Source organism: Bos indicus x Bos taurus, chromosome 2 (genome assembly GCF_003369695.1).
Source record: "Bos indicus x Bos taurus breed Angus x Brahman F1 hybrid chromosome 2, Bos_hybrid_MaternalHap_v2.0, whole genome shotgun sequence".
Lineage (NCBI taxonomy): Eukaryota > Metazoa > Chordata > Mammalia > Artiodactyla > Bovidae > Bos > Bos indicus x Bos taurus.
The window spans coordinates 107,342,410-107,367,584 of record NC_040077.1 but is presented as its reverse complement, the minus strand read 5'-3'; the positions used below and the strand labels follow the sequence as shown (position 1 = coordinate 107,367,584).

The 25,175-nt window shown below is 57.7% G+C and overlaps 1 protein-coding gene across 1 annotated transcript; it reads right to left on the bottom strand.

The window, feature by feature from the left end:
• Window positions 1-59: 59 nt before the first annotated feature.
• ASIC4 (acid sensing ion channel subunit family member 4) lies at window positions 60-25,175 on the bottom strand. The gene is given in 13 exon segments (XM_027514375.1): window positions 60-925; window positions 1,108-1,212; window positions 1,529-1,608; window positions 1,684-1,775; window positions 3,191-3,344; window positions 5,021-5,077; window positions 5,569-5,731; window positions 5,921-6,048; window positions 6,137-6,211; window positions 6,214-6,280; window positions 21,888-22,511; window positions 22,514-22,594; window positions 22,596-25,175. Coding segments are annotated over 13 exon segments (2,001 nt in total). The 5' UTR covers window positions 22,857-25,175; the 3' UTR covers window positions 60-811.

Genomic DNA, 25,175 nt, shown 5'->3' with positions numbered 1-25,175 from the left:
GAGTCATGCGTGTGCCCTGCCACGCCCCAGCTCCCAGCTTAGTCACATATACACACACAGAATTCTTAATACCTCTTTATTCCCAATTTTGTCAGCACTTTATAAAACCAGATCGGAAGCAGAGAGGCCTGAGGAAGCCCCCTTTCCCACCCCCAAGCTCAGCCAAGGTCTGGAAGAGCTGCTGCTCCCTGTGGCGCAGGCTTTGGGGAGTGGAGTTGGGGCAGTGGAAACTGGGAGCTGGGCCAGGCCGGCTGGATCACCCACTCTCCTGCCGAAAGAGGAGCTGGGTCTGGAGCGGGGCAGGAAGCAGGACCAGCCCAGCTGTCCTGAGTCCTGAGGGGCTTGCCCTCTCCTGCTGACACTGCAGGGCTAGGACCCTGGCTGTCCCTAAACTACCCACCCCTATCACCATCACCCCACCCGCTTTCTACATCGGTACCCTAGCCCCACCCTGTCCTCCCTGAATATATACAAATGTACAGAGGGTTCCACTCCTGCTAGGGTGGGCCCCTTTCTCCTCCTCCCTCTTTCCTCCCTCAGCCTTTCTCTCCTCCACAGGGGCCCACGTCCTAGTCTCCAGTTCTCCCTGGTCACCAGCCTGGGGGAGGAGGGTGTGCACAAGAGGAAGCCTTGTGCAAAGCAGCTGGCGCCAGGGTGAGTGAGAGTCCCCACCCTTCCAGTGGGCACCGCCCTCACTCCCTCAGCCTTGGGTACCCCTCTCCCCTGGCCTCCTGTCCCGGGAGCCAGAGTCTACAGTGGGGATCCAGGGAGGAGTCCCAGACTCCTGGGTCCTTTAGGACACAGCACCATTCTAGCAAGCGAAGTCTTCAAAGAGGCTTCCTGGGGGGCCGTGGGGGTGGTGGTGGTTGGGGAGCAGGCTGCTGGCACCCCCGCCTTCAGCACGGCCTCGGCTTGGGCAGGGACTCTGCAAGGTGAAGAGGGAGGGGGACAGGGAGAGATTGAGTGAAGCCCGCAGGCCTCTCACAGCCAGCCTTCCCTTGTCCGTGGGGGGCAGAGGCTCCAGGAACCCCACCCTGGAGGGCTAGTTCAGAGGTTATCGGGGGATTCAGTCCTGGGAGACAGCACTGGCTGCATACTCATCCTCACCTGCTCCTTCAGCTCCTGAAGCCCCAAAGTGGAGATGCCCCCAGTAGAGGTCCGGAGGGGGGTCTTGGGGCGACGCCACGCCCGCTTCAGTCGGTCCCAGGACACCTTGGGGTTCAGGGTAGGGGGACAGCAGTGGACTCAGGAAACTTGCTAGAGGAGAAGGACGGGCCTCACCAGCCCCACCACATAGGACTTGCTGCCCCAGCAAACCCTCACCGGGACACCCCAGCCCTCCTCCCCCATCCCCCTTCTCTTTGCCCCTCCTTGCCCTCAGACCTTCTGGCCAGTCAAGGGAGGAGGGAGGGCTAGTAAAGAACTCTGAGCTTGACTTCCTGCCAGTCCAGGTCTACCAGAAAGCCTGCCGGGCCTCTCTGCTTCTCCCCCAGCCCCTCCTCCTACCCACCAGGCCCCTATCCCTTGCCTCATAGATGTAGTCGAGGATCTCCAGCAATGTGAGGATGCTGGCCCCGATGAACAGTCCCATCTGTCCCCCGAGGTCTCCTGGGGAGCGCGAGAGCAGGGTCAGAGGAAGGAGGCTGGGCTGCTCCATCCCCGTGCAATCGGAGCCAGGCTCACCCAGCAGGGCTGACAGGCCGTAGGCTGCTCGCTGCTCCATGGCCTCAGAGGTCAGGGCTTCAAAAAAGACATCAAGAACCAGGAAGTTCTCTCTGCAGAGACAGGAAGCAGGGTATCCCTGAGGGGCCATCGTCTCAAGGAGACAGCTGGTGGGACATCCCAGACCCAGCAGACCCAGATCTGAGGCCCCTGCACGGAGAAGCTGGTGATCACCCCCAGGCTCCCAAAGGCTGTGAGGAGAAGCAGGCCCAGATTCCTGTTAGCTTCATGTTCTGAAGGCTAGCAAAAGGCCTGGGAGAACAAAACAAAACTCCCAGGCCTGCCTTCCCTCCTGCCTTCTCTAAAGCAGCAAATAGCATTCACTTTGCCTCATCCCCGTACCTCTGTAGAACCTTCGTGTGTGTGGGCGTGCGTGCATGCTGAGTGACTTCAGTCATGTCTGACTCTTTGCAACTCTATGGACTATAGCCTGCCAGGCTCCTCTGTCCAAGGGATTCTCCAGGCAAGAATACTAGAATGGGTTGCCGTGGCCTCCTCCAGGGGAATCTTCCTGACCCAGGGATCAAACCTGAGTCTCTTGTGTCTCCTGCATTGGCAGGCAGGTTCTTTACCCCTAACGCCACCTTAGAAGCCCCATAGAACCTTCAGTGGCTCCCTATTACCCTGCAGTCCACTCCATAATTCCTCTTCCAGACTTTCAAGACTGCCCATGATCCGCCGCACTGTATGTTCTTGTCCAAACTGCGCTCTTATCTGCTTCTCTCCACACAGCCTTCTTGATTCTCAGACGGGTCTCTGCAGCATCCCACACATCTCTAACTGGGATTCCCCCCTCCCTCCTCTTCTCATGGACCCAAACCCGGGGTCCACAGAAGCCCAGCTCATGCCTCCCCTGCTCCCCTTACCCCACCCGCAGTTGTCTCTCCTGGGGGCCTAAGAACACTTTCAAACAAGGCCTCATCCACAAACTGTGGCATGAGTTATAATCATCTCTATCCCCACAGGGCCCAGCGCTGGGCCTGGCACTCAGAGGATGCTCAGCATTTGTAGATTGGCTGCAGGGTACCAGATCCAGGGCTCAGTGGGGCCACCTGTGGGCCACCCGGCTCCTCCCCCATCCCTTCCAGTTCCTCTCCCTCTGCACAGAACTGGACATGCACTGAACAGTTCCCAGGTTGCTGGGGCAGAAAGACACGCAAACAGAGGGTTCTAAAACAGCAGGTTAATGCAACGATAGAGATATGGGAGCATGCTGTGGGAGCTCAGATGAAAGGCATTTGGGCTCTGAAGGGCATCCCTGGAGGCAGAGACAATGGATATGACTTGGGGTGGGCAGGGGTTAGTTAGAAAAAAAACAGATCAAGATCCTGAAAGGTATTCCTGGCAGAACGCTCATTATTAACAAAGCTGCAATCCATTCCTAGCCTCCATCATACACTTAGACCTATTGAGGGTGGTCTCCATTACATACATACACACACACACACACACACACACACACACATACCGTATGTAGGTCTCGTTGCGATTGTATTTTCTTGCCAGGTACCGGGCCGAGCCCCTGTTGGGGATCCTGACCATGGAGATCTCTTTCCCGTAGCGGGTCAGGTTGCAGGGAGTAGGACAGAAACACGGGCCTCCGGAGCCCCCACCCAGGGAGTCTGCAACACAGAGGCACCAAGTGCAGTGGGGGAGGGCAGGATCCCCAGAGGCCCACCAGCTGTTGGAAGGAAGCCTCGGGGGCGGTCCTGAGGCAGGCACGCCCACACTGAGGGCGGGTTCTGACCAGCTCTGGCACCACCTGGAGGAGACCGGCTTCCAGGTTCAGTTTCAGACCATCCAAGAAAGTGGGCAGACGCAGAACCCCCAGCACATTCCTTCTCCCTCTGCTGCCCAGCCCCCTGGGGCGGAGAGGTCCTCGTGGCTTAGAGGGAGGGCTCAGCCCACCAACCAGAGCTAATCAATCATGTGAGGCCACAGACACACGAGGGGCTTGGAGAGGATGGGTGAGTGGACGGATGAATGAGTAGATGACTGAATGGACAGACAGTGGGCAAGATCCTGTGCTCAGTGTGCTGGGTTTTCTCTGTTCGCCCCTTCAGATCCACTTTCCCCACCTTGCTCTGTCCCAGGAAGCTGACCTCTGCCAAATGCGTCACCTAGACTCCCCGCCCTCTTTGCATCTCTCCTCTCGTGGCCCCAGCTCCCAGCTCCTGTCCATCTCGGACAGTCACAGGTCCCTCTCTGGGTGCCCCTAGTTCTGTGGAGTCTCACACCTCCTGTGGTCCCCTTATCCCCATTCACATCTGTTTCTTCATGAAACACTCTTCAGTCACCCCTCTGAAGATGAAGTAGTAGGACAGAGAAGGTGTGACTCTGCCCCCAGATCTTAAGCCCGCCCCTGTGGCCAGCATCTAGATTCCTCAGTGAGCTCCTGACCAGTCACTCTGAGTCTAGTCTACCTCCTCTCTTCCTCCTCACCTTTCCATCCTTGCATCTCATCAGAGTCCCCTTTGTAAAAGCAGAAGGCATTCTTGCCTGGCCTTAAGCCGCTGTTGGCTTCCCAGAGCCTCCTCTGCGCACACTGACCTTTCAAGGCCCCAGACTCATGTGTGCCCTCTCTGGCCACAAATCTTAGCAAGAGCTGCTCCCACTGCCTAGAAGGGTCCCCCTCTTCACCAGCCTGATTCCTCTACATCCTTCAAGCCTCAGCTCATATGTCACTTCCTCTGGAAATCCTCCCTTCCTGCCCAGGTGGGGCTGCCTGCCTTTGCTGGGGCCCCACAGAATCGCTGAGGTTCCCCTACCCAAGGACTAACACACTGCATTGTGATGCCCGTCCACACCCCTGCTGGGTAGTAAGCACCACAGAGCAGGGCTCTTATTCCCATTCTTACCTCTGGCACCAGCGCAGACTGTAAACATCTGTAGAATGAATAAATGAATGAATGAATGAAGTGTGGATCAGGCGAGATCTATGGACAGAAGGGGTTGCCTTACCCACACTGATAGCCAGCAATGCACCTTTCCTCACACCAAGAGAGAAGTCATTTCCCCTTCCCAGAGAGGCAAGTTCATTTGCTGGACCAAGATGAGAAGCCCCGCCCCTCACTCTCAGTTCCGGTTCTCGGCAACCTCCCACCCCGCTGCTTTCACTTACCCAAGTACCACACCTGCAAAGGTCCTCAGACCCCTGGAGGTATGGGATAAGGCTCAGCCCCCAGGAAAACCCCCAGGAAGAGACTGGGAGGGGAGGAGCCAAGGCAGTGAGGAGAAAGGTGGACAGAGAGATGAAGAGGAGTGGGGCGGAGAGGCAGGGCGAGAAGGCAGCACGGACCCAGTGTGTGGTCGGCACACTCGATGTAGATATTTGGCGGGCAGATGGTCTCATTGCCTGAAAGGAGAGAAGATTATTCCTGGAGTCTATGGTTCCATCCACTCTCCACAGCGCATATTCCCAAATATGGGCACACATGTTCATGTGCACACATGTGGGTGTTTGTGCATATATGTGCATGCACGAATGTGTACGTGTTTGTACATAGAAGCATGGAGATGTATGCGTGCATATATGCATGCAAGCCACGCACGCTTCCATGGACACAACTAAGCACATGCATTTACATGCACGTGATGAAGCACGTGCACACAACCCACATACACAAGTACAGATTACACAAGTACATGTGTGCAGAGATACATATGCATATGTGAAAACATGCACAAAATCCCAAACACATACCAGGCACCCTCACGTGGGTAGACACATGCACACGTGTGTCACACACATGTACCTGCCCCCATGCACATGAGCAGTGTTCTGCCCTCAGAGGTTCTGGAGCCTGGCAGGGTGGCACGCAGGGCTGGTGGGGGTGGGGTGCCCACCTGGCATGTGCACCATCCGGCAATGGCAGCGCTGAAGCACGGCCTCCTTTTCACAGCGCAGCCGGCAGGCAGACACGCTGTAGGCTGAGTAGCCCTGAAGCTCAGGCTCCCTGAGCCCACTCTCCGCTCGGCAGTTGCCCCAGGGCTGGGGCAGGTAAGTCAGCTGAAGAGGCAGGGCACGATGGAGTCACGCATAGAAGTCTTACCCTGCCCCCAGCACCCACAGCCCCAGCAAAGGCTGTGGAAGGGCTGGTGGGATGTGAGCTTCTGGAGGGCAGATCCGGTCAGCCTCCTCTCTGGGCCCAAAGGCCCCACCCCATGGCCAACCCAGGACCCAGTTGGGCATGCTCACCCGCTGTTCCTGGCAGGACACGAAGGTCTGGAAGCCTGGAGACACGCCAAAGCCCAGCTGGTGGATGTAGGGTGGCTCCTCCTGGCTGTGGATCTGCACTCGGATGCCCGCTTCAAACGATGTCTCATCTGCACAGTGGAGATGGGGTCCTTAGGAAACCTTCATTGCAGGCAGAGGACCCCGGCTGGAGCCCCTGTCCCTTTCCCGCCTGCGTACTTGTCTCTCTCCAGATGGGCAGGTACTCCTCCTGCTGAATGTCCAACATGATCTCCAGGCCGCTGCCCATGCCCCTGCCCGGCTGGGCAGTGAGCTCTGCGGATCCGCGTTGAAGGTATAACACTTTCCATAGCGAGTATAGACCTGGGGTGAGAGAGAGGAGGGGCAGGGTGCAGGATGAAAGACAATCCCTTAAGCTTTGGTGGTCTATAAGGGCCACCAGACCTGCCTGGTCACCCCTGTCCTATATCCCAGCAACCAACCTACAGCCCAGCTGCTCCCTCAAGTTCCATCTTTTCTACTGGCATCCTCTCTTCAATGATTAGAATGCACCTTCAGCTTAATGGGGTTTCCCTGGTGGCTCAGCCAGTAAAGAATCTGCCCTGGGTCAGGAAGATCCCCTGGAGAAGGAAATTGCAACCCACTCCAGTATATTTGTCTGGTAAATCCTATGCACAGAGGAGCCTGGTGGGCTACAGTCCATGGGGTTGCACAACTGAGTGACCAACACTTTCACTTTTCTTTTCCAGCTTCACGTATCAATAGCAGAACTCTTGATGTTTTCCCAAATCCTGTTCCTGACTCCTTCTCCTCTTCTGAGTAAAGGGCTCCGCTCTCAACCTAGTTTCTAGAGTCAGAATCCCTGAAATCTCCCTCTTCTGGTAAGTTGGTTGCTCAGATACGGAACAGGGGCGACCAGGCATCTAATCCAGCAGCCATCTTGGCAGTTCTACTTCCGAAATCTATTTAGAATCCATCCAGTTTCCTTCCATCTCATGTCCCACTTTCACTGTTATCTGCCTCTGGCCATGGCGGCAGGCTCCGAACTAGTGTCCCTAGTGTCCCTAGGCCTTTGCCCCTACCTTCCAAGTCAGACATGACTGAGTGTTGGCGTGTTTAAGGTTTTTTTACCAAGCCATTCACAACATGGTAGCCAGAGTGCTCATTCTAAACTGCAGAAATCCAATCAAGTCACTTGCCATCTTAAAACCCAACAACCACTTCCCATTCCCCAGAGAATAAAGCCAAGTTCCCTCCTTGCCTGAAAGTCTCCATGAGAGGTGACCTTTGCCTCTCTCCTGCAAAGAGATCTCCATGACAAATTCAAACTTATGGAGCACCATCTCTCCCAGGGCCTTTGTTCCTGCAGTTCCCTTTCCTGGAATGCTCCCTTCCACCCAGCTGGCACGGCCCAGCTGCTCATCTTTTAAACCTGAGCTTAAGTGTCTCTTCTTCAGATGCACACTCATAGGCCACACCCATGTTCAGTGTCACCCTTCCCTGATCAGTGTGTTTGTGGGTTTGCTCAAACTACTCATCAAGACTTCAGATAACCTTGCTTATCTGTTTGTCTCCCTGAGCAGCGGTCATCATCCCTCACTCGACTTCATGCTACACAGAGGCAGTGAGTGGAGCATCCCCAGTGCAGGGCACAAGAGATGCTTCCAGAAAAGACGACCCGCGCTGAACGAAGCCCATCCCCGGTTTCCTCTGCGGAGAGTTCTCCCATATGGACACCAGATGGCGCTGGCGCCCCGGAGATGGAAGCCGAGGCTCCGGCGGGGACAGAGCTGCGGCTGGGAGTTAGTTGCAAGCGGCTGGGGTTGGGGAGGGGGTTGAGGAAGGGAGGCAGATGGAGGTTCCCCCCTGCCGGGCTCACCCCACAGAGACCAGCCCCCGGGTCAAACCCATCACAGGCAGCACCTTCTCTGGGGGTAAGGAGGTCAGCGCACTCAATCTCTCTCTCTCCCCTTCTCCGCGGGAACATTTTCACTCTGGTGAAAGCTGGGAGGAGAGGCATGAGGAGGCCGTCTGAGGGAAAAGATTCCTAAACACCTCGCTCCAGGGAAAGGGGAGGGCTGGGTTGAAGACAGTGGGAGTGAAGAGTTCTAGGAACTGGGGGCCTGGGTTGCCCCCGTCTGTGGGGCAGGGTTGTCTCACCCTCCTATCTCTACTAGGTTAATGATCCTGATAATTCTTCCCTCTCAGACAGTTCTTCTATCACCCAAGCACCCCGCCTCAGATTCTCAAAACAAAAGGACGCAGTAACAAGCACTGTGCAGTTTACAAAACACAGCAACGTCTGCCGCCCCACTGCATCTCCTCGGCCACCCTGGTATCAGGCAGGTTTAATTAGCCTGATGATTACAGATGAGGGAGCCGCAGCTCAGACAGGTGATGTGAGTTGCCCAAGGTCACACAGCTAGTCAGTGGGAGAGGTGGAGCTGACTGAGATAGATGTAGGACTCAGGGGTTCCTACCATCCAGTGCTGGCAACTCCCCTCCCAGCCTACCCCGCCCCAAGTCCCAGCCCCTGTCCCGGCCCCATCCAGCTGAAATGAGACTGGAGTCTCAACACTCAACCCCTTTTCTTCCGTTCCGCCGTCCCATTCACTCCACTCCTCTACACCTTCCCTACTCTCTTTGCCATATCTGCTGCCTCTCGGTTAAGTCCCTCACCTGTCTCTCCCCTCCGCCTTCTGCACCCATGCCGGCTGCTGGGTTCCAGTCGTCATTGACCCTTTCCGTCACACCCCTGCCCCAGCTCCCTGCTGTGTCCATCAGTGGGGCAGGAGTGGGCATGGTAGACAGTCCCAGAGCATTCGCTCTGCCCCAGGCACTGCGCTCAGTGCTTCTCACACTCTTTCCAATTCCAGTCGAATCTCACAACCACCCGACATCCTACAGATGAGGAAACTGAGGTCCCAAGGTTGGCTGATTTGCCAAGGTCTCCAAGAGCAGTGCTTCTTAAACTCTAATCTGCACACCGAGCACCTAGAGGTCTTGTCAAAAGACAGGTTCTGAGTCAGCAAACGTGTGTTGGGGAGCAGGACTTGAGATTCTGCATTTCTAACAACCCACTGGTCTGCAGACCACACGGTGGGTCAAAAGCCCCTAGACAAAAGGGCCAGAGTCCAGCAAGACAGCCCAACTCTAGATCTGTGTTTTCACAACATGTCCCCAGAGGGAAGAGAGCTTTGAACAGGGCTGGGGCAAGATTGCTGGATCCTCAGAGGTGTGGGAAAGGCAGAAGGGGGAGAATATGTGAGCATTTGCCCCAATTCTCAAAGCACTCACCTCCTTCCTATTTTGAGCCAAGCAGATGCTGGAATCAGCTTTTGCTGCTGCAGCCATTTTTCAGTGTGGGTTCCAGTGGGGCAGCTAAACAAGGTACCGGGCTGCATGGGGACCCTGGTAGGGAGCTGCTCACACGTGCCCCCCAGCGTGCAGCGACTGACCCTGACCCCTGGGCACTGTCATGATCTCTTCTTTGGGACCGTGGACTCCTTGAGGCTGGGAGCCCCAGGCCCCAGGCTGGGATACCATCTTGGTATCCCCAGTGCCTGCTAAGTCGCTTCAGTTGTATGTGACTCTTTGTGACCCCATGGACTGTAGCCTGCCAGCCTCCTCCTCCATCCATGGGATCCTTCAGGCAAGAACACTGGAGTGGGTTGCCATGCCCTCCTCCAGGGGATCTTCCTGACCCAGAGATCGAACCTGTGTCTCTCAAGTCTGAACCTGGGTGGGGCCAGAGCCGCCTCCCTACCTGATCCTTCCACCACACACACACACACACACACAGACTGCATGACACTGAGACTACCCTTGTGCAGGGCAGAGCCAACTGGGAAGGCTTTGGCTCCAATGGCTTCAGATGGGGGTGGCTACCTGGTATCTCTGCCCTCGAGGCGATTGTGCAGAGAGAAGGTGACAAAGGAAGATGGGTGGAAGGACTCTGGGTCTGATGGACAATGCTCTGCAGGGAGTGGACAGGCCAGACTGGCAGAGCCAGGCCACCTGCACCGCCTGGGTCAGGCCCCACTGCTGGGCAGAGCAGAGCGTTGCCCTGGAGACGGTCCCTGGGCCAGGCAGGCAGCAGTGGGTAGAGCTGCTGGCTCCTAAGTGGCAGAACCCTGGTGGCCGCACAGTCCACAGACTCTTCCATGGAGACGGCACGGCCGCTCAGCCACAAGCTCCCACTGGCTGTCCACCGTGCTCTCCCCAAGGACTGGCCCCAGAGGAGGGTCAGTGCGCAGGAGTTGAGGCTCCAGAGTCCGGCCACGGAAAGAGGCATGTCCTGGGCCAGGATGTACCCTGATGGACTGACGGGCTATTTCCAGATCTGCCACCACTAGCCTCAGCCTCTCAGGCTGTTCCCATCCCAGCAACACCTCCTTCTCCCGCCTGGTGCTCCCTCTTCTCAGCCCTCCCTTGCTGTCTGCCCTCGTTCCTAGGTCTGCCCCCCCACCGCCCCCCCCAACCCTGGACGTGGGCGGAGCCCCTCTGGGCGGGGCTGGACAGCTTCTTGACAGCACTGTGTCTGCGGCACTGCAGGCAGACCCCTGGACCCCTCCCCCAACTCACTTCCTGCCAGCCCTCTGCCTATCCCTCTCGGACCACCTCCCCTTCAGCATTGGCCTGGGTCTGTCTGCCTCTCTAGCCTCCCCATCCCCTGATCTCAATTTGTCTCTCAAGCCTCTCTGCATCCTCTTGAGTCTTTCTCTGTCCTCAGCATCTAATCAGTTATTCATCTGGCCTGTGTCTCTGCCCCATGCGCTCTGCCCACCTGTCCATCCCCCGGCCTGGCCTTTTTCCCATTGGCCTGGCTACACCCACCTCCCCCCCCCCCCCCCCCCCCGTCCCCTGCCCCCCGCCGCCTCTGTTCTTTTGCCCACTGCATCTCTACCTGTTTGCTTTTCTCCCTGTCTATCCCCTAGACAAGGTATCCAGTGTCTGACTATTGTCTTCCTCCTCTTGATTTTTCTCTGGCCCAAACCACCTCCCTGACCAAGAGTCCCTCCTTCTCCCTGCCTGCTTCTCTGGGTCTGCCCCAGATGATGACCAACGACCAGAGACTGGGAGAGACCTGTCCAGAGCGTGCTCCTCTGAGCAACGGCTTCTCTCTCAGCTCCTTGAGTTCCATCTGTCCACAGCTCCGGTTGCCTTGAAAAACTCTCCCTGGCTGGCTGGCTGTTATCTGCCCTCACCCTTTCCCACTCCCTCATCCTCCCTACAATCATGGAGCCCACGGGGTTAACAGGCAATTAGCAAGGCCAGGGCTTAGAGTGGTGGGGGAAAGGGCTCTGGGCCTCCAGGAGATAAGAAGCAGCCAGGAGCAGCTGAGGCTGGGCTAATCCCAGCACTAATCTGCGGCCTGGGCTTTATCTCCAGTGCCTTCTGGGCACCCTGCCTCTGCCAAGGCCTTGGCACCTCCACCCACCCCTCTTTTCCACGGCAGCTTTATCCCTTCAAATTCCATCAGCCCTCCCTTGATCCGGTCCAGCCCCATGCCTCTCACTTCAGCCCCTGGAACGAACTCCCCTTAATCCTATAGTGCCCAGGGGTCCAGGGTAGCCAGTGGAAGGGGTTATGTTTTCATCTGCCATGGACCGTAACTAGCATCCCAGGTCAGATGGCTCTTCAGCCCCAGCTTCACTCAGGGGTAGCCCAAGCATCCAGGTTCAAAGCCTCTTCCTTCTCTGTCCTCACCAGGGAAGACCGTGCCAACTCAAAATGCCTGGGGTGTCTTCACTGGTCAGAACTGGGAAGTCACTCAGTCCAAAGCCTCATTGTACAAAGGCCAAATCTGAAGCCTAGAGATGCAAGGGACATACCCAAGGGCATACAGAAAAAAGAGGGCACATTCAGAACTAGTACCCAGCCCCCAACCCCCACTGGGCCCCAGCATTGTCCACTAACCTCCATTATGCATCCTGGAGGTCAGTAGACCCTGGTTCCAGCCCTTGCTCCACCAGTGACAGCTGTGTAACTTGGTTAGTAAAGTGATTTACTGACTTCTTTTGTCCTCAGTTTCCTTATCAGTCGAGTGGGGACAGAAATTCCTGCTCGCCTTATCGCATAGGTTGGTAATAAGTCTCAAAAGAGATGAAGTAGGTGACAGGCATTTGCAAGGTAAAATCACATACATGAGGCCTCAGTATTAGTTATGAGGGTGTTGTGGAGGCCAATAAGATTCAAACTGGGGCAGAGATCGGCCAGCAGATGCGGTGCTGGGAAAGGATCCACATAAGATTCTTAAGGTTCAAAAATGGGTGCACATTTTGAAGTCTAACAGAACAGGGTTCAAATTCTGGCTCTGCCACCAGCCTTGGACAAACAACCTTGGGTGGTGAGTTAACCTCTCTGAGCTTCAGATTACTTTTCTGTAAACGGGGTAATGGTAATTCCTCCTCCTGAGGTTCACAGTGAGGATCAGAGGTAAGTCCAGAGAGATGCATGCAAGGTGCTCAAGAAAGTGGGGGAGCCCAACTGGGGCAGCCATTTGACCTTGGATCCCTCCGGGGCCCATTCTCACTGGGCACAATGCCCCTTAGTAAAGGCTCTCTCAGCAGTTGTGGGCGAGGATGAAATGCTGTCAAAGCAAAACCCCCAGGCTCTGAGATCTGGCTGTCCTACCAGAGGAGGGTGCAGGCCAGCAGCCCTGAACTGTCTGTGAGATTCGGGTTCAGTCATTTAACCTCTCTGACCCTCCATTTTTCTTCTGTAAAATGGGAATAATAATAGGCATCGTCGGAGGTGTAATGGAAAAGAAAAAATGTATTGAATACATAAATAATAGCGACAGTTAACATTTATTCAGTGCTTACTCTGTGGCAAGCACAGTCCTAAGCCTTTTATATAAATTAACTCCTTGTGTGCATGCATGCTAAGGCATTTCAGTCGTGTCTGACTCTGTGCAACCCTGTCCATGGGGTCGCAAAGGGTCAGACACAACTGAGCAACTGAACTGATGGACTGTAGGACTGCTGGGCTCCTCTGTCCATGGGATTCTCCAGGCAAGAATACTGGAGTTGGTTGCCATGCCCTCCTCCAGGGGATCTTTCCAACCCAGGGACCTTAATTCTCACAAAAACCCTCTACTGGAGATGTCTTAACATCTCCATTTTACAGACAAGACAATGGAAGACCGGAGAGGGTAGAGCAAGCCAGAGTCACGTGAGGTAGCAGAGGAGGGGACTGGGTCAGGGGCATGGGACTCTGTGCTCAAGGCCACTGTGTACTGATACACACCTGGCACAGCCCCAAAGACTAGGAGGAGCTCCTGAAGTGGCGGGCGTTCACATCAGGCGTCCTTGTCCTACACTGTTCCTTGAGCCTGTACAGTATGCCTGGCACTGTGCTTGCTGTTGGGGATAATTCAGAGAACAAAATCCCTGGCTTCTGCCCTGGAGGAGTTGGCCGTTTGGCCCCAGAGGCATTTATTCATTCCAAAAGTGTTTGTTGAGCACCAGTGCTGGGAGCCAGGTGTATAACAGTGGAGAACAAAGCACACAAAACCAACAATCCCCGGGACAAGCAAATGTTAGTAGCTGGGATGTGAGCTGTGATAGGGGGACGAATCCAAGTCCTATGACTGTGGAACAGGAATTTAACTTGGGTTGGAGAGTCAAGCTTCCCAGAGCAAGAGCACTAACCCACCCAGGAAGGGCATCTGATCACAGAACAGTCAGACCCAGGGAGCATACCCCACCTCCACCCCTCCCCCTTAAGGGATTCCTAAGGGGCACTAGTAGTAAAGAACCCACCTGCCAATGGAGGAGACATAAGAGATCTCTGGGTCGGGAAGATCCCCTGGAGGAGGACATGGCAACCCACTCCAGTATTCTTGCTTGGAGAATCCCAAGAACAGAGGAGCCTGGCGGGCTACGGTCCACAGGGTCGCAAAGTGTCGGACACGACTGAAGGGACTTAGCACGCACGACCCCCACCCCATAAACCTGGCCCCCTTCCCTACCCCAGGGACCATGACGCAGCACACCCCAGCCCCCAGCCGCCAGGTACTTTTCAAGGCGACTTCTTCTCCAAGGTATAGGTGATTGTGAGTCTAGCAGGAAATGGGCACAATGTTTGTTCAAATGTAAATGCATGAGCAGTGGTGGAGAAGTACGAGACAGTCAAGGCCTTGTGTAGCTGCTGAGCTGGAGCCGGTAGCAGGAGCACGTGAGTCTGTGGGAGAACACGGCGATTTCAGGGAGCGCCGTGTCTCCACGGCGGAGGAGAGAAGGCGGCCCCCGGGGCCCAGGTAAACAGCCGGACCTGTTAGCGACCGCATAGGCCTTAAACCCTAGAAAGCAGTCTTGCATAAGTAAAAGTCGCTCAGTCCCATCAACTGCGTCCCGCCAGGCTCCTCTGTCCCTGGAATTCTCCAGTCAAGAATACTGGAGTGGGTAGCCGTTCGCTTCTCCAGGGGATCGAATCCAGGTCTCCCGGATTGCAGGAGGATTTTTTTTTTTTTTAGAGTCTGAGCTACCAGGGAAGCCCCAGTCTTGCAGGCAGGAATATTTTTAATTTGTAACGAAGTCCTTCCCTGATGTTCCAGCCTTCGATGCAAAGTTAGTAGTTAAAAAGAGTTTGCTTGCACAGTGAATCGCACCCGTAGCCCGGCGGGAGTTCAGGAGCCGGGAACGAGAAGGTGGCAGCGGCAGTGAGACGGTGGATGTGCCATCGCCCCCACCTCGCGGGTGCACCGGAGCATCCAGGCCGGGCCCACGCGCACCCAGAGGGCCGCACCCACCGCCTGGCGCTCCTCGCCGCCTCCCTCGTCCCTCCCGCGGGGTAGGCATCCATCAAGGAGCCGGGGCTCCCTCCCTCCCGTCTCCTTCGGGCTCCTCCGCTCTCCTCCCTGGGTTTGCCTCATTTGCATTCCCCCGGCTCCCGGCTCCTCGGCAAAGTGACCTCCGCACACAGCCGCGCCAAAGGCTTCCACCGCGGAGGGAGACCCCGCCTCCCGCCGCCCTCCTCGGCCGGGGACGGGCGGGGGGCCCCAGGGGAGGGCTGCAGAGGGGAAGGCGGGGTGCCCAGGGCCGTGGAGGGACTCCGATGGGATTTGAACCCGCGGCCTCAGATCCTCAGCGGGGCGAGAGTGGGACATGGAGGTAGCACAGGCCGGCGAAGCTGTGCCCCCGAAATGGAATCCCTGCTGGGAACCCGGGCTCCCCGACATCCCCGTTTGCTTGCGCTGCATCCCCACTGGAGAGGAGCCAGCCCTCTACGGGGCCATCGCCCGAGTGTCCCCTGCCCTTCCGGGGGCCTCCCCAGCCCCCCAGCCCCGCTCCCCTGGCCGCCGAGCCGCCGCCCCTCCCCCCGTTTGGTATTTACACCTTTCACACATTTGTAAGCTATTATCCTGTCCACGCTTAGTCACCGCTGAGCCAAGCGCCACGGATTTAGCTCCTTTAATCTTTCCTCCTAAATCAATCCTCCATTTCCCCTTAATCATCCCGTGGCTCCTCTCTGAACTCTCTCGCTGCTGCCTCGGCGGCTGCAGCCTCTGCCTGTCTTTCTGGAACTGTTCCCCCTCTGACTCAAAATGGGTGTCCCAAGGGCATAGTGAACATTTGGGGGGTGGGTTGGATTTTCAGTGCTGCCAGCCCCGGCCTGGGGGCTGGGAGCCGGGGAAGAACTGCAGGCACCCCTCCCTTTTCTGGAAAACTGCACTCTGAAGCCTCTGATCTCCACCCCTTGGGGGTCTCTGTCCTCCCACCCCCACTCATGTGGGATGGCTCCAAGACCCTAAGCCTCCTGCGGGATTTACCGCCCTCCCCCCCCCCCAAAAAAAACTTCTCATGCCTCCTGTCCACGGTTCTGACTGTCCCACCCTCTCCCCGCACTGCTCCAAGGAGGTGGCATTACTGGGAGAGCCTGGAAGGGCAGGGAAACACTGATAACTCAGTCTGAAGCTGCCCTCTCACCCCCCTCCTCCAGGGAGGCTATCCATCTCTCGAGACCACCCTGAGTCTTCAGCCCGCCTTCACTCCCCCTCCTCCTCCCCCCGTGGGACTCACTGACTCGGGGCCCCAAACTGAGTAGCCCTGAAGCTCTGCACTCTGAGTGCTCCTTGAAGTCTTCCTGCCTCCCTGCCGCTCCCCCTCCCAAATCCCTGATCTCTTTTGCCCCTAGCCTGGGCTTGGCGGCGGAGTCGGCCCTGCCACCAGCCAGGAGAGGGAACATAAGGTCAGGGGTGGGGGTCCCGGAAGAAGCACAGGTAGGGGAGACAGAGGGAAGACAAGAATGCGGGGGCCATTTCTTCAAATGCTAATCAGCATCTTCCGGCAGTGCCACAAGAAGCTGAGCTGATAATGAGCCCAGCTCGGGGCTGATTCCTGATTAATAAAGAGGCCACTGGGCTGCTGAGTGGGGCCGGGTGGGGCACGGCCCTCCCCTTTGCCCTTGCAGACCAGCCCTGGGTAACTGTAACAGTGCCTGCCCGCGGTGTCTGGGCCACGCCACTTAAATCCCCCCCAGCAACGCCACTAGCCAGTAGGAGGTACCCAGGCTGAGAGCGCCCCCTTCAGGTGGGCCGGAGGGGCAGCAGCCAGTGATGGGGCCCGCAGTGGGGAGGGCAGGCTCACTGAGTTCTGCAGTCCAAGTTGTAGGTAGCTCTTGGGATTATTTTTTTAATCAAGAAATTTTTAATTAAAGTAATCAACACTCTAGGCTTCTCTGGACAAACTGGAAGACACCCCCCCACCCCCAACACTGGGCATCCTGACCCGAGGGCAATAGTCAGGTGAGGCTGAGAAGCTGCTGCTCCCTTCAAGGGTAAGTGACCTTCCCTTCTCACCCCCCACCCTTCCCTACTGGGTGAAAGGCAGGACCAACCCTGAACTAGATGTTGAGTTAAATGTTCTCCCGGTTCTTGCCTCGGGAGAAGGTGGGGCTGGTGGGCACAGAGGGTGACTGGCAGTGAGGGTCAGAGGCAGCTCATATGGTAGATAGTGGCCTGGACCAGGCTCAGCCGGAACCCTCTCCCCTCCTGAGTCAAGGGGGCGAGGAGAGGTGGCTTCAGGCAAAGTTATGGAGCTGGGATATCTGCGGAGGAGCCCCTGCCACAATCAAGGAGCAGGTGCAGAGACTGTCAGTACTGGCCTGACCATACCAGGGAAGGGGGTACTGGGTTCAGGTGGAAGCTTGGATTGAAGGCAGGAGATGGTGGAGGAGCCTCCAACTGGGGGCTGGGGCAGCCAGAGAGTGATGGAGGGCGACTTGCTGCTCCCTCTGCCTCAGAGCCATCCTGATGGCAGCTGGGGTGGGGCTGGGAGAGGAGGGAAGAGGGCAGGGAGGGGGACTGCCCAGCTGGAAGAGGCCTTGTCTAATTGTGCCTGATTAGTAGAGAGGAAGAGAACAGGGCGAGTGATTAATAGTCACGGCAGTCACCAGCGCGTGGGGGAGGGGTGTTGGGATGGGGAGGGAAGTCTGAGAGTGGATAGAGACAGGGAAGCGCACACAGGTCCCTGGTCACCTGCCCCGCCGGGGGGCTGCCCAGACCCCAAAGGACAAACTGAGACGAGCTGGCCTCCCTCTACCTCCTCAGGGATTCTCCACCTTCCCCGTGCCTAAGTTTTCCAGACAACAGAATGGAAAAGACCAAGGTCACATCCTACACCCGGGAAGTAAGGTGTACCTGCTCACATGGTGAGCAGACACCTCGATGTCCCGAGGCACAGGCCCCATCCTTGGCTCAACCTGGGACCTTAGTAGACGGCCAGACTTCTGATCACAGCCCACCGCCACCACTTCATATCCTGTGATGCCAGTTGGAAAGCCTATCCTCCCCAACCTGGCAGCTTGAACCCCATCCCCACGACCACCTGGAGCCCCACGGTCTGATACCGCAGTCACTGGCCACGCTCGGCTGTTTGAATGGAATGTTGGTCCTCCGTCATGCTAATCACACCGCAGATGCTCCCTGGCCAGTGTGGCTAGCGACGACCACCGTGGACAGCACAGATTCAGGACGTTTCCATCATCACAGAGTGTTCTGTGTGTCAGCATGGATCGTGAGTGTGTGCACTCCTTTGCATGCACACATGTGCCTGAATCTTGGGGAGGGGTGGAGAACATGGGGATGCTATGACAGAGTGGGGGTGCAGGCTCGAGGGTCAGGAGAGGAGCAAGGCTAGGTAATGGAGAGCAGCGAAGATGCCAGCACACGGGTTGGAAAACAGCAGGTGGTGCTGGGAACAGTCAGGTTAAGGAGGGCCAGGAGCTGGGGTGGTGGTGTTTCTAACAGCTGACACTCTGAGTGCACACTACGTGTGTGTGTGCCAAGCAGTGGGCTAAGCCCTTTACAGCCATCTCTTTTGATTATCACAAGCACCCAATTTTTTTTAGGTTCTACTATTGTATTTAACGAATACAGAAGTGGATGCTCACAGCAGCTTTCTGACTTCTCCAAGGCCACACAGCCAAGGTTCGAATCCAGGTGGTCTGGCTCCAGAACCCACACACTTGATTGCTTCACTGTACAATCCCCAGATGAGAGAAGATGCTGAGTTTTAGAGCTGCATTTTACAGCTGAAGAAACGAAGCCTAAGGAGAAAGAGTGATTTCTGCCTTCTAGTAAGTGGGCAGGCTCAGAGCAAGCCGAAGCCTGGGAAAGTATGGATGGGGCTTGGCACACTGGGGTTGGGGAGCTGATGGTGGTAGGAATCAAGGATGAAGAGAGAGTATATGGGTGGTGATGGAAGGAGGAGGTGGAGGTGGGTGGTATGAGACTGGGTGAGGCGGGGGGCAGGAAAGAGAAGAGATGGGGTGAGCTAGGTGGAGGGGCGTATGGGTGGAGAGGTGGGAGCATCCCCCACCACCCAGGAGCCCTCTCCTCTCTCACCCCTCTCCCCTCCTCCCCAGACCTAGCCCAGCCTGCCTCATCCCTTTTAAGCCTTCCCAGCCCTCTTCAGCAGAGTGCCTCTCCGAACCTTGGCTCTCACTATCCATGTACCTCGTTTGGCAATTAATCCTGGCGCCTCCTGACACTGCTTGCATGGCTGGTTAACTCTTGCATGGTTGGTTAAGCTCTGAAGTCTCCCCGTCCCCGCCCCACCACGAGACTGGAGGCTGCTTGAGGACAGGGACTGGTGACCAGGGCTCCCCCGTTCTTTGTTCTTTGCCCCCACAGCACCTGGCAGGGAGCCTGGCACATAATAGGTGCTCAGAACTCCGTGTTGATTGAGTGACTGATTGGGAGTTGGTGAGGGGACATTAGGGAGCAGGGGGTGAGAGCGATGGCAGTGGTAACAGAAGCAAGAGCTGCAGCTGAGGGGACTGGGGGAGGGTGCATTACCCAGAGTAAAAATAGGCTGGAAAATGTGACATTTATTAACTTGGATTCGGAGGAAAGGTCACAGCAGAGTGGGGAGTGGGAAGGAGAAAACGGGGAAAGCAGCAGAAAACACACACCAGCCCCTTACCCACACCCCATCTATCGCTGTCACTGACTGTCTCAGCACTCATGCGCTGGAGGTTCCCATCACTGATCCCTGTACCTGTCTCCCCTCCATGGATCCCAAATCCCCATCGTGGGCTCCACATTCTCACCAGAGTCTACTGTGACCTCAAGTCCCCATCAGAGAGCCTGATGTCTTTGTCTTCCGTACCCCTTCTCCAGTCTTGCCCACACAGCACACCCCCAGTTTCCCCATTGCCATGGATCCTGCCATCCCAACCATAATGCCAGACCATGCTAAGCTGGCAATAAGGACTCAGCCTTAGAATGCCAGGTCCAGGGAAGAGTTCCACTTGGCACACGGGGGTTGGGGTTTGGGAGACAGGTACAGGACCTAGGCTGGGTCGGGGGCAGATGGGTCCAAGGGACATTCCTCTCCCCGAGTGCTGGCTCTGCTCCTCTGCCCCTCACTGTCCTGCTGCATCCAGAGCAGAAAACCACAATCTTTAGTCCATTTCTCTCCATCGCAAAGGGCCTATGGGAGATCCACCCTCACCCATGCCTGGCCATGCCCACATTCAAAGGGATTCACCAGCTTTGATCCCGGGACTCCCTGTTCCCATATCCTCCAGGCACGTCCTCCTTCCCTGGAGGCCAGGCAGGAACCTCTGGCCTCCCTCACCTTGCTTCCTCGACCCCTATCTCTCCCTCCCCACTGAGGTTTCATCGCTCTTCCCCTTTTCCTTCCACCCCCACACTGGGGCCTGGGACACAAACTCCCACTCAGGGACACAAAGCCCCCATTGATTTCTGCCCCAACAACACCTGCTGACACTGGGCTCTGTCCCCCAACCAACCCGGAGGGGTGGGGATGTCTCAGGAGCAGCCCCTCGGACCCAAGAGGCCACATTCACACACTCCTTAGGGACAATCGCTTTGAGAGCAGTGATTTTTCCTGGAAGAAGGAGTGTGTGGTTGGACCACAGGGCTAGTGCTCACCCCCGCCCCATTCCTCTCTCAGCACAATCCTCCTTCTCGTCCCTTCCTCCATTTCTACCCACTGCCCCCACCCCACGGCAGGAGGACCCCGAGGCTGCAGGCTTGGTGGGGGCAGGAACATGGCTGGAGCATATTTCCTGGTGCTACTGAGGCAGTGAGTGAAGGAGACCCTGGGTGGGGGGCCCAGGTCACGACAAGGAAGAGTGCCTCGTTTGGGGCTGGCTTTAAAGCCTGGGCTGGATGGGCACCATGTTGATGCCATGTATTTGCATATGTGCTGGGCACGGTCACAAGAATGAAAACACACGCCCCACGCTCCACACATGCATAATGCCAGGAGTAAACTGGACCAGGGACAGCATCCCAAGCCCTGGGAATACCAGACAGCCTGTGACTGTGGGTGAACGGAGCACCAACAGACAGACAGCATACAAGACACACCTCCCCACACACACACGCCTCACACACCTGGATTATGGGAGGTGTGCATGGGAGGGCAGCTCCACGCCTCCACGTGAGAGTGTGTGTGTGTGTCTGCGTGCATTCACACATATGTGAGACAGAGCAGGGAGGGGCTGAGGTAGCTGGGGTCACAAGATGGGTCGGCATCCAGGGGGTGACCCTGTCCTGGGAAGCTGAGTAAGGGCTGGGCTGTGGGCACGTGGATGAGTAGCTCTGGATGCGTGTGTGGGTGTGCAGGTGTGCACGGGAGCATAGCGACAGGGACGCTGAGTGTGAGTGAGAGAGTGTGCAGGAACTATGTCCCCATGTGGTAGGTGTGTGTGTGTGTGTGTGTGTGTGTTGCATGCACGTGTGTGCCGGGGGCAGCAGTGAGGGTGAGCCAAGCTCCTGAGAGTGAATGAGTGATTCTCAGTGTAAGAGCTAGAGCCATGCAAGGGAGCAGCAAGAACCAGGAAATGGAGGGAGGGCCTGGGCCGCGGGAGAAGCTGGAGGGGAGCATGAAAGAGAGATGTGTGAGGGAGTTCGTGAAAGGGGGTGTGTGTGAGAGACAGGGACAGCGGGAGACACTGGCACCCAGTGTCCGCGAAGATCGGCTCTATCCAGTCTGCCGGCCGGGTCGGCTCCCCAAGACGCAGCCCCGAGTCCCTCCCTTGCTGGAGCCCCCAGACATGCTCTCCCCATCACCCTTGTTTGGTGGGGGTTGGGGGGGGGAGGAATCCAGCGACCACAGAAGAAAAGGGGAGTAAGAGAAAAGCAGGGGTCAGTTGGTCTGGCTATGGCCTGGTGCATCCCTTCCGAGCAAGCTGACTGGCTTCCAGGCCCCTGTGAGCCCATCCCAGGACCCCCGGCCCCCCAGACCTTGGCGCTGCGGCAGCCAGAGAGCCCGTGGAGGAGCAGCAGCAGCCGCTGGGTAAGCCCCCAGGAGCGTCCACTGCTCCCTGCTGGGGAGCCCCAAGGGAAACACCGGGCTGGGGGGTGACATGAGGCCAGCCTGTGGCGGCAGAAGGAGGGGAAGCCCTGTCGAGGATGCCCTGCACGCCACCCTCACCCCCACCGCCAGCCTCTGGCCACCCTAGGCTGGCCAGGCTGCCTGGCAGGACTCACCACAGAGAAGTTGCTAGCAGAGCAGTGGTGCCCGCTGAAGTTGCAGCTCTTGAGCATGTCGGCGAGCTGGTGGCCGGTGCGGTTGAGGATGTCTACCATGTCGGGCTCCGGGTAGCGCAGGCCGGCAGCACGGTGCCCGTCCCGGTCTTTGGGGGGCAGCCCGGTCAGGTTGGCCAGGTGGAAGATGTCGGCGTCGCTGAGGGCCGAATGCCGGAAGCGGTTGATGTTGCAGAGGGTGACGGCGGGGAAGCCGGCCGCCGGGGCTGGGGCAGCGGGGTCCATCACCACCAGGTGAGGCCGGGTCAGGTAGCCCCGGGCCAGGCCGGCCGCCTGGTACAGGAAGGCAGCCAGAGAGGTGAGGAGGGCCAGTGCCCAGAGGGTTCTCCGCAGTCCATGGGGGCCTGGGCCACAGGCCCGGCCCAGCCCATGCAGAGTGCTGGTGCTGGCGAAGGTGGCTAGGTCCCGGGGGGCTGCTGCCCCTTGAGCGGCCCCCAGGAGGCTCTGCTCATCCCCTGCCTCCTTCTCCTTGGGTTTCGCATCCTCCTCTGCAAATTTGATTTTGCACACAATCTCGATCGGCATCTGTCCCCAGATGCTGGGACCAGCCGGAGCCTTCCTGCCCCTGTCCCTCCCTGGCCAGCAGCCCCCGGTGCCCTCTGGAGTGGCGGCGGTGGCAGCAGCGGCTCTTCTAAACTCAGGGCAAGCGGGGAAGAGGATGGGGACAGGGTGGGGGCCCGAGGTGGGGGAGTCACTCCCACTCCCAGCAGCTCCGCAGCCCTGATGATGCCTCTGCCTCTGCTGCCTCTGCTGCCGCTTGTCTCTCTCCTCGATCGTCTCCTTGTGGCTTCCCTTATCAGCACCAGCACAGCTGTCAGCCCCTGCGTGTGTCCCTGCGAGCGAGCGAGTGAGCGAGGGAGCGAGCGCTGCTCTGCCACGCCGCCGTGCAGCCCCAGCCGCTCCGCTCAGCATGTGCTCCGGAGCCCACCCCGTGCTTAATAATTCAGGACATGTCAACAGCGTTTCACCGGCGGCACGGGCGGCAGGAGCCAGGCCAGGGGAGGGGGGCAGCCCCCAGCCCAGGACAGGGATCTCCGGTCCTTGCCTGGGACCTCGTCGGGAGGCCCCCAAACTCTTGCTACACCCTCGTCACGCATGGGGTCTCCACCTGGCCCCACTCCCAGGCCACCAGGGAAGAGGCTTGCACCCAGAGTCCTTAGCTTATTCTGCCACTTTTCTGGACCACACCCTGAGAAGGGTCAGCCAACTCCATCTCCCCACCTCCTGGCCTCCCTGACTCCTAACACCAGCACCTCCTGACCTCGCTACCCCACTCACAGCACCTTCCAAAGAACTCCTTGGGAAAGCCACTTGTTTGAATGAGGGAGGGGAGGGGAGGGCAGAGAATGGCAGGCAAGACAGACAAGGGGTCAGTGATGGCTCCATTAAGATACTTGACTTCCTTAGAGCTTTGCTCCAGACTTAACATCCACCATGCCCCTGCCCGCTCTCCAATTTTGGCTGCCCTCTCCTCCACTTCATCTCCATCCCCAAACTCAGTCTCTCCTGTGTCTGGGATAGAGGGCACCCTGGCCAGCATAAGCATCTGTGGCCACTTTGCCTCCCCAAATATTCCCCAAATCCCTTGCCACAGCCAGGCCTGTGGTGGGGGCAGGGAACGTGTTGGGTGGCCAGGCCAGGGAGCAGAGGATGTATAACGTGGGGAGAGGGTATGGCATGGAGGTCAGGAAAAGCCCAAATGGGGGGTTTGGAGGGAACCCAGATGTGCTGGGTTTGAATCGGAGGGAATGCAATCCTAAAGAAGCAGGCGCAGGGGGTGCCAGGCAGAGGGGCAGAGGAGCAGAGCGCTGGGGTGGCCATGCCTAGCTGAGGAGAGGCAGGATGGGGCCTATGGTGGCTGGCCCAGAAGGGACGATGCCGGGGTACCCCCAGGGTGGGGTGGTCACAGTGAGCTGCCTGTGCCCTGGGAGCGGGGGGCCTTGTGTGAAAGTGAGAGCCCTCATGGGAGAAGAAGCACTTGTCCCCTAGAGGAAAGGGGGCGCTGATTAATCGGGGCGCTAATGAGCAGCAGGGAGAGGAAGCTCAGAGGGGCGGGGAAGGCGGCTCCATCGATCCGAGCCGTGGAACCAGCAGCTGAAAAAAAAAAGTGAGAAGGGAATCGATCTGAGGGAAACGGCAGCAGCCGGGGATTAGAGCCTGAGGTCCACCCGCTGCCCAGCAGCCACCCCTCCCCTGCGGCAGGCCTGCCCTGCCCCGGAAAGGGGCCCGGGGTGGCTCCCCAGGGGGGCAGGGAAGGGCTCTGCACACTCTTGGCTGGAAGCCCAGGTCAGGCCGTGTCCATTGCAGGTCACCCAAGCGTGGAGCACACACACACACACAACCCCAGCCCTGTGTGGCACCCTGCGGGGGTTGGCCCTAGCCTCTCATCAAAGTAGCTTCCTCAGGGGCTCTTGGCTGGGCCAGCTCCTTCACTCTGAGGGTCTCAGACTCCTGGGGGCCAGGGGCTTTGTCTGGCCAAGTCCCAGAGGGGACAGGGGTTGGTACTGAGAGCAGCTGCTGAGTTAGCACTCAGAGTCGCCAAGTGACCACCAACAGCCCTCATCGCTGCCTCTGCCATGCTCACCCCTCCCTGTAGACCACTAGACCCTTCCAGCCTTCCTCCCCCACCTCCTTGTCCTCCCCAGCCTCTCTTTCCCCTTTTCTCCTGGTATTGATTTTTCTTTACTGGGTTTTTTTTTTTTTTTTTTAAAGGTGATTTAATTGCTTTTTTAAGGTTACTTCAGTCTGGGGCTCTGCCAAGAAAACGGGGAGCTACCCCCAAGTTCTTCCCCAGCACTGGTTGCCGCCCAGGACTCCGTGTGTGTTACTAAATTGTCCTGTGAACACAGGTTGTGCTCCCCAACATAACTGGCCTCCATTGCGAGCCCAAAGCACACCCTTTTCCTCCTGAGGGTGCGTCAGGAAGCCTTCAGCCTCTAGCAGGAGTGAAGTCGGGTGGTAACCTGGTGTGGGGGGGATAAAGGGGGCAGAGGGCAGAGGGTGGTGAGGGGAGCTCCAGGCCACTGCGAAGTGGAGCAGCAGTGAGCCGCAAGCGCCCCCACCCCTGCCCCCCGACTGCCCCACAGCCAGCTGTCTCCAATTGTTCCCAAGTCCCCACCATCCAGTCTCCCAGATCCCGGGAATATGGCTGTGCTCAGTGGGAGCCCCTCCATGTCCTTCCAGCCCATCCCTTGGTCTTCCCCCCCATCTCTCCAGCCTCCCCTGTCACTC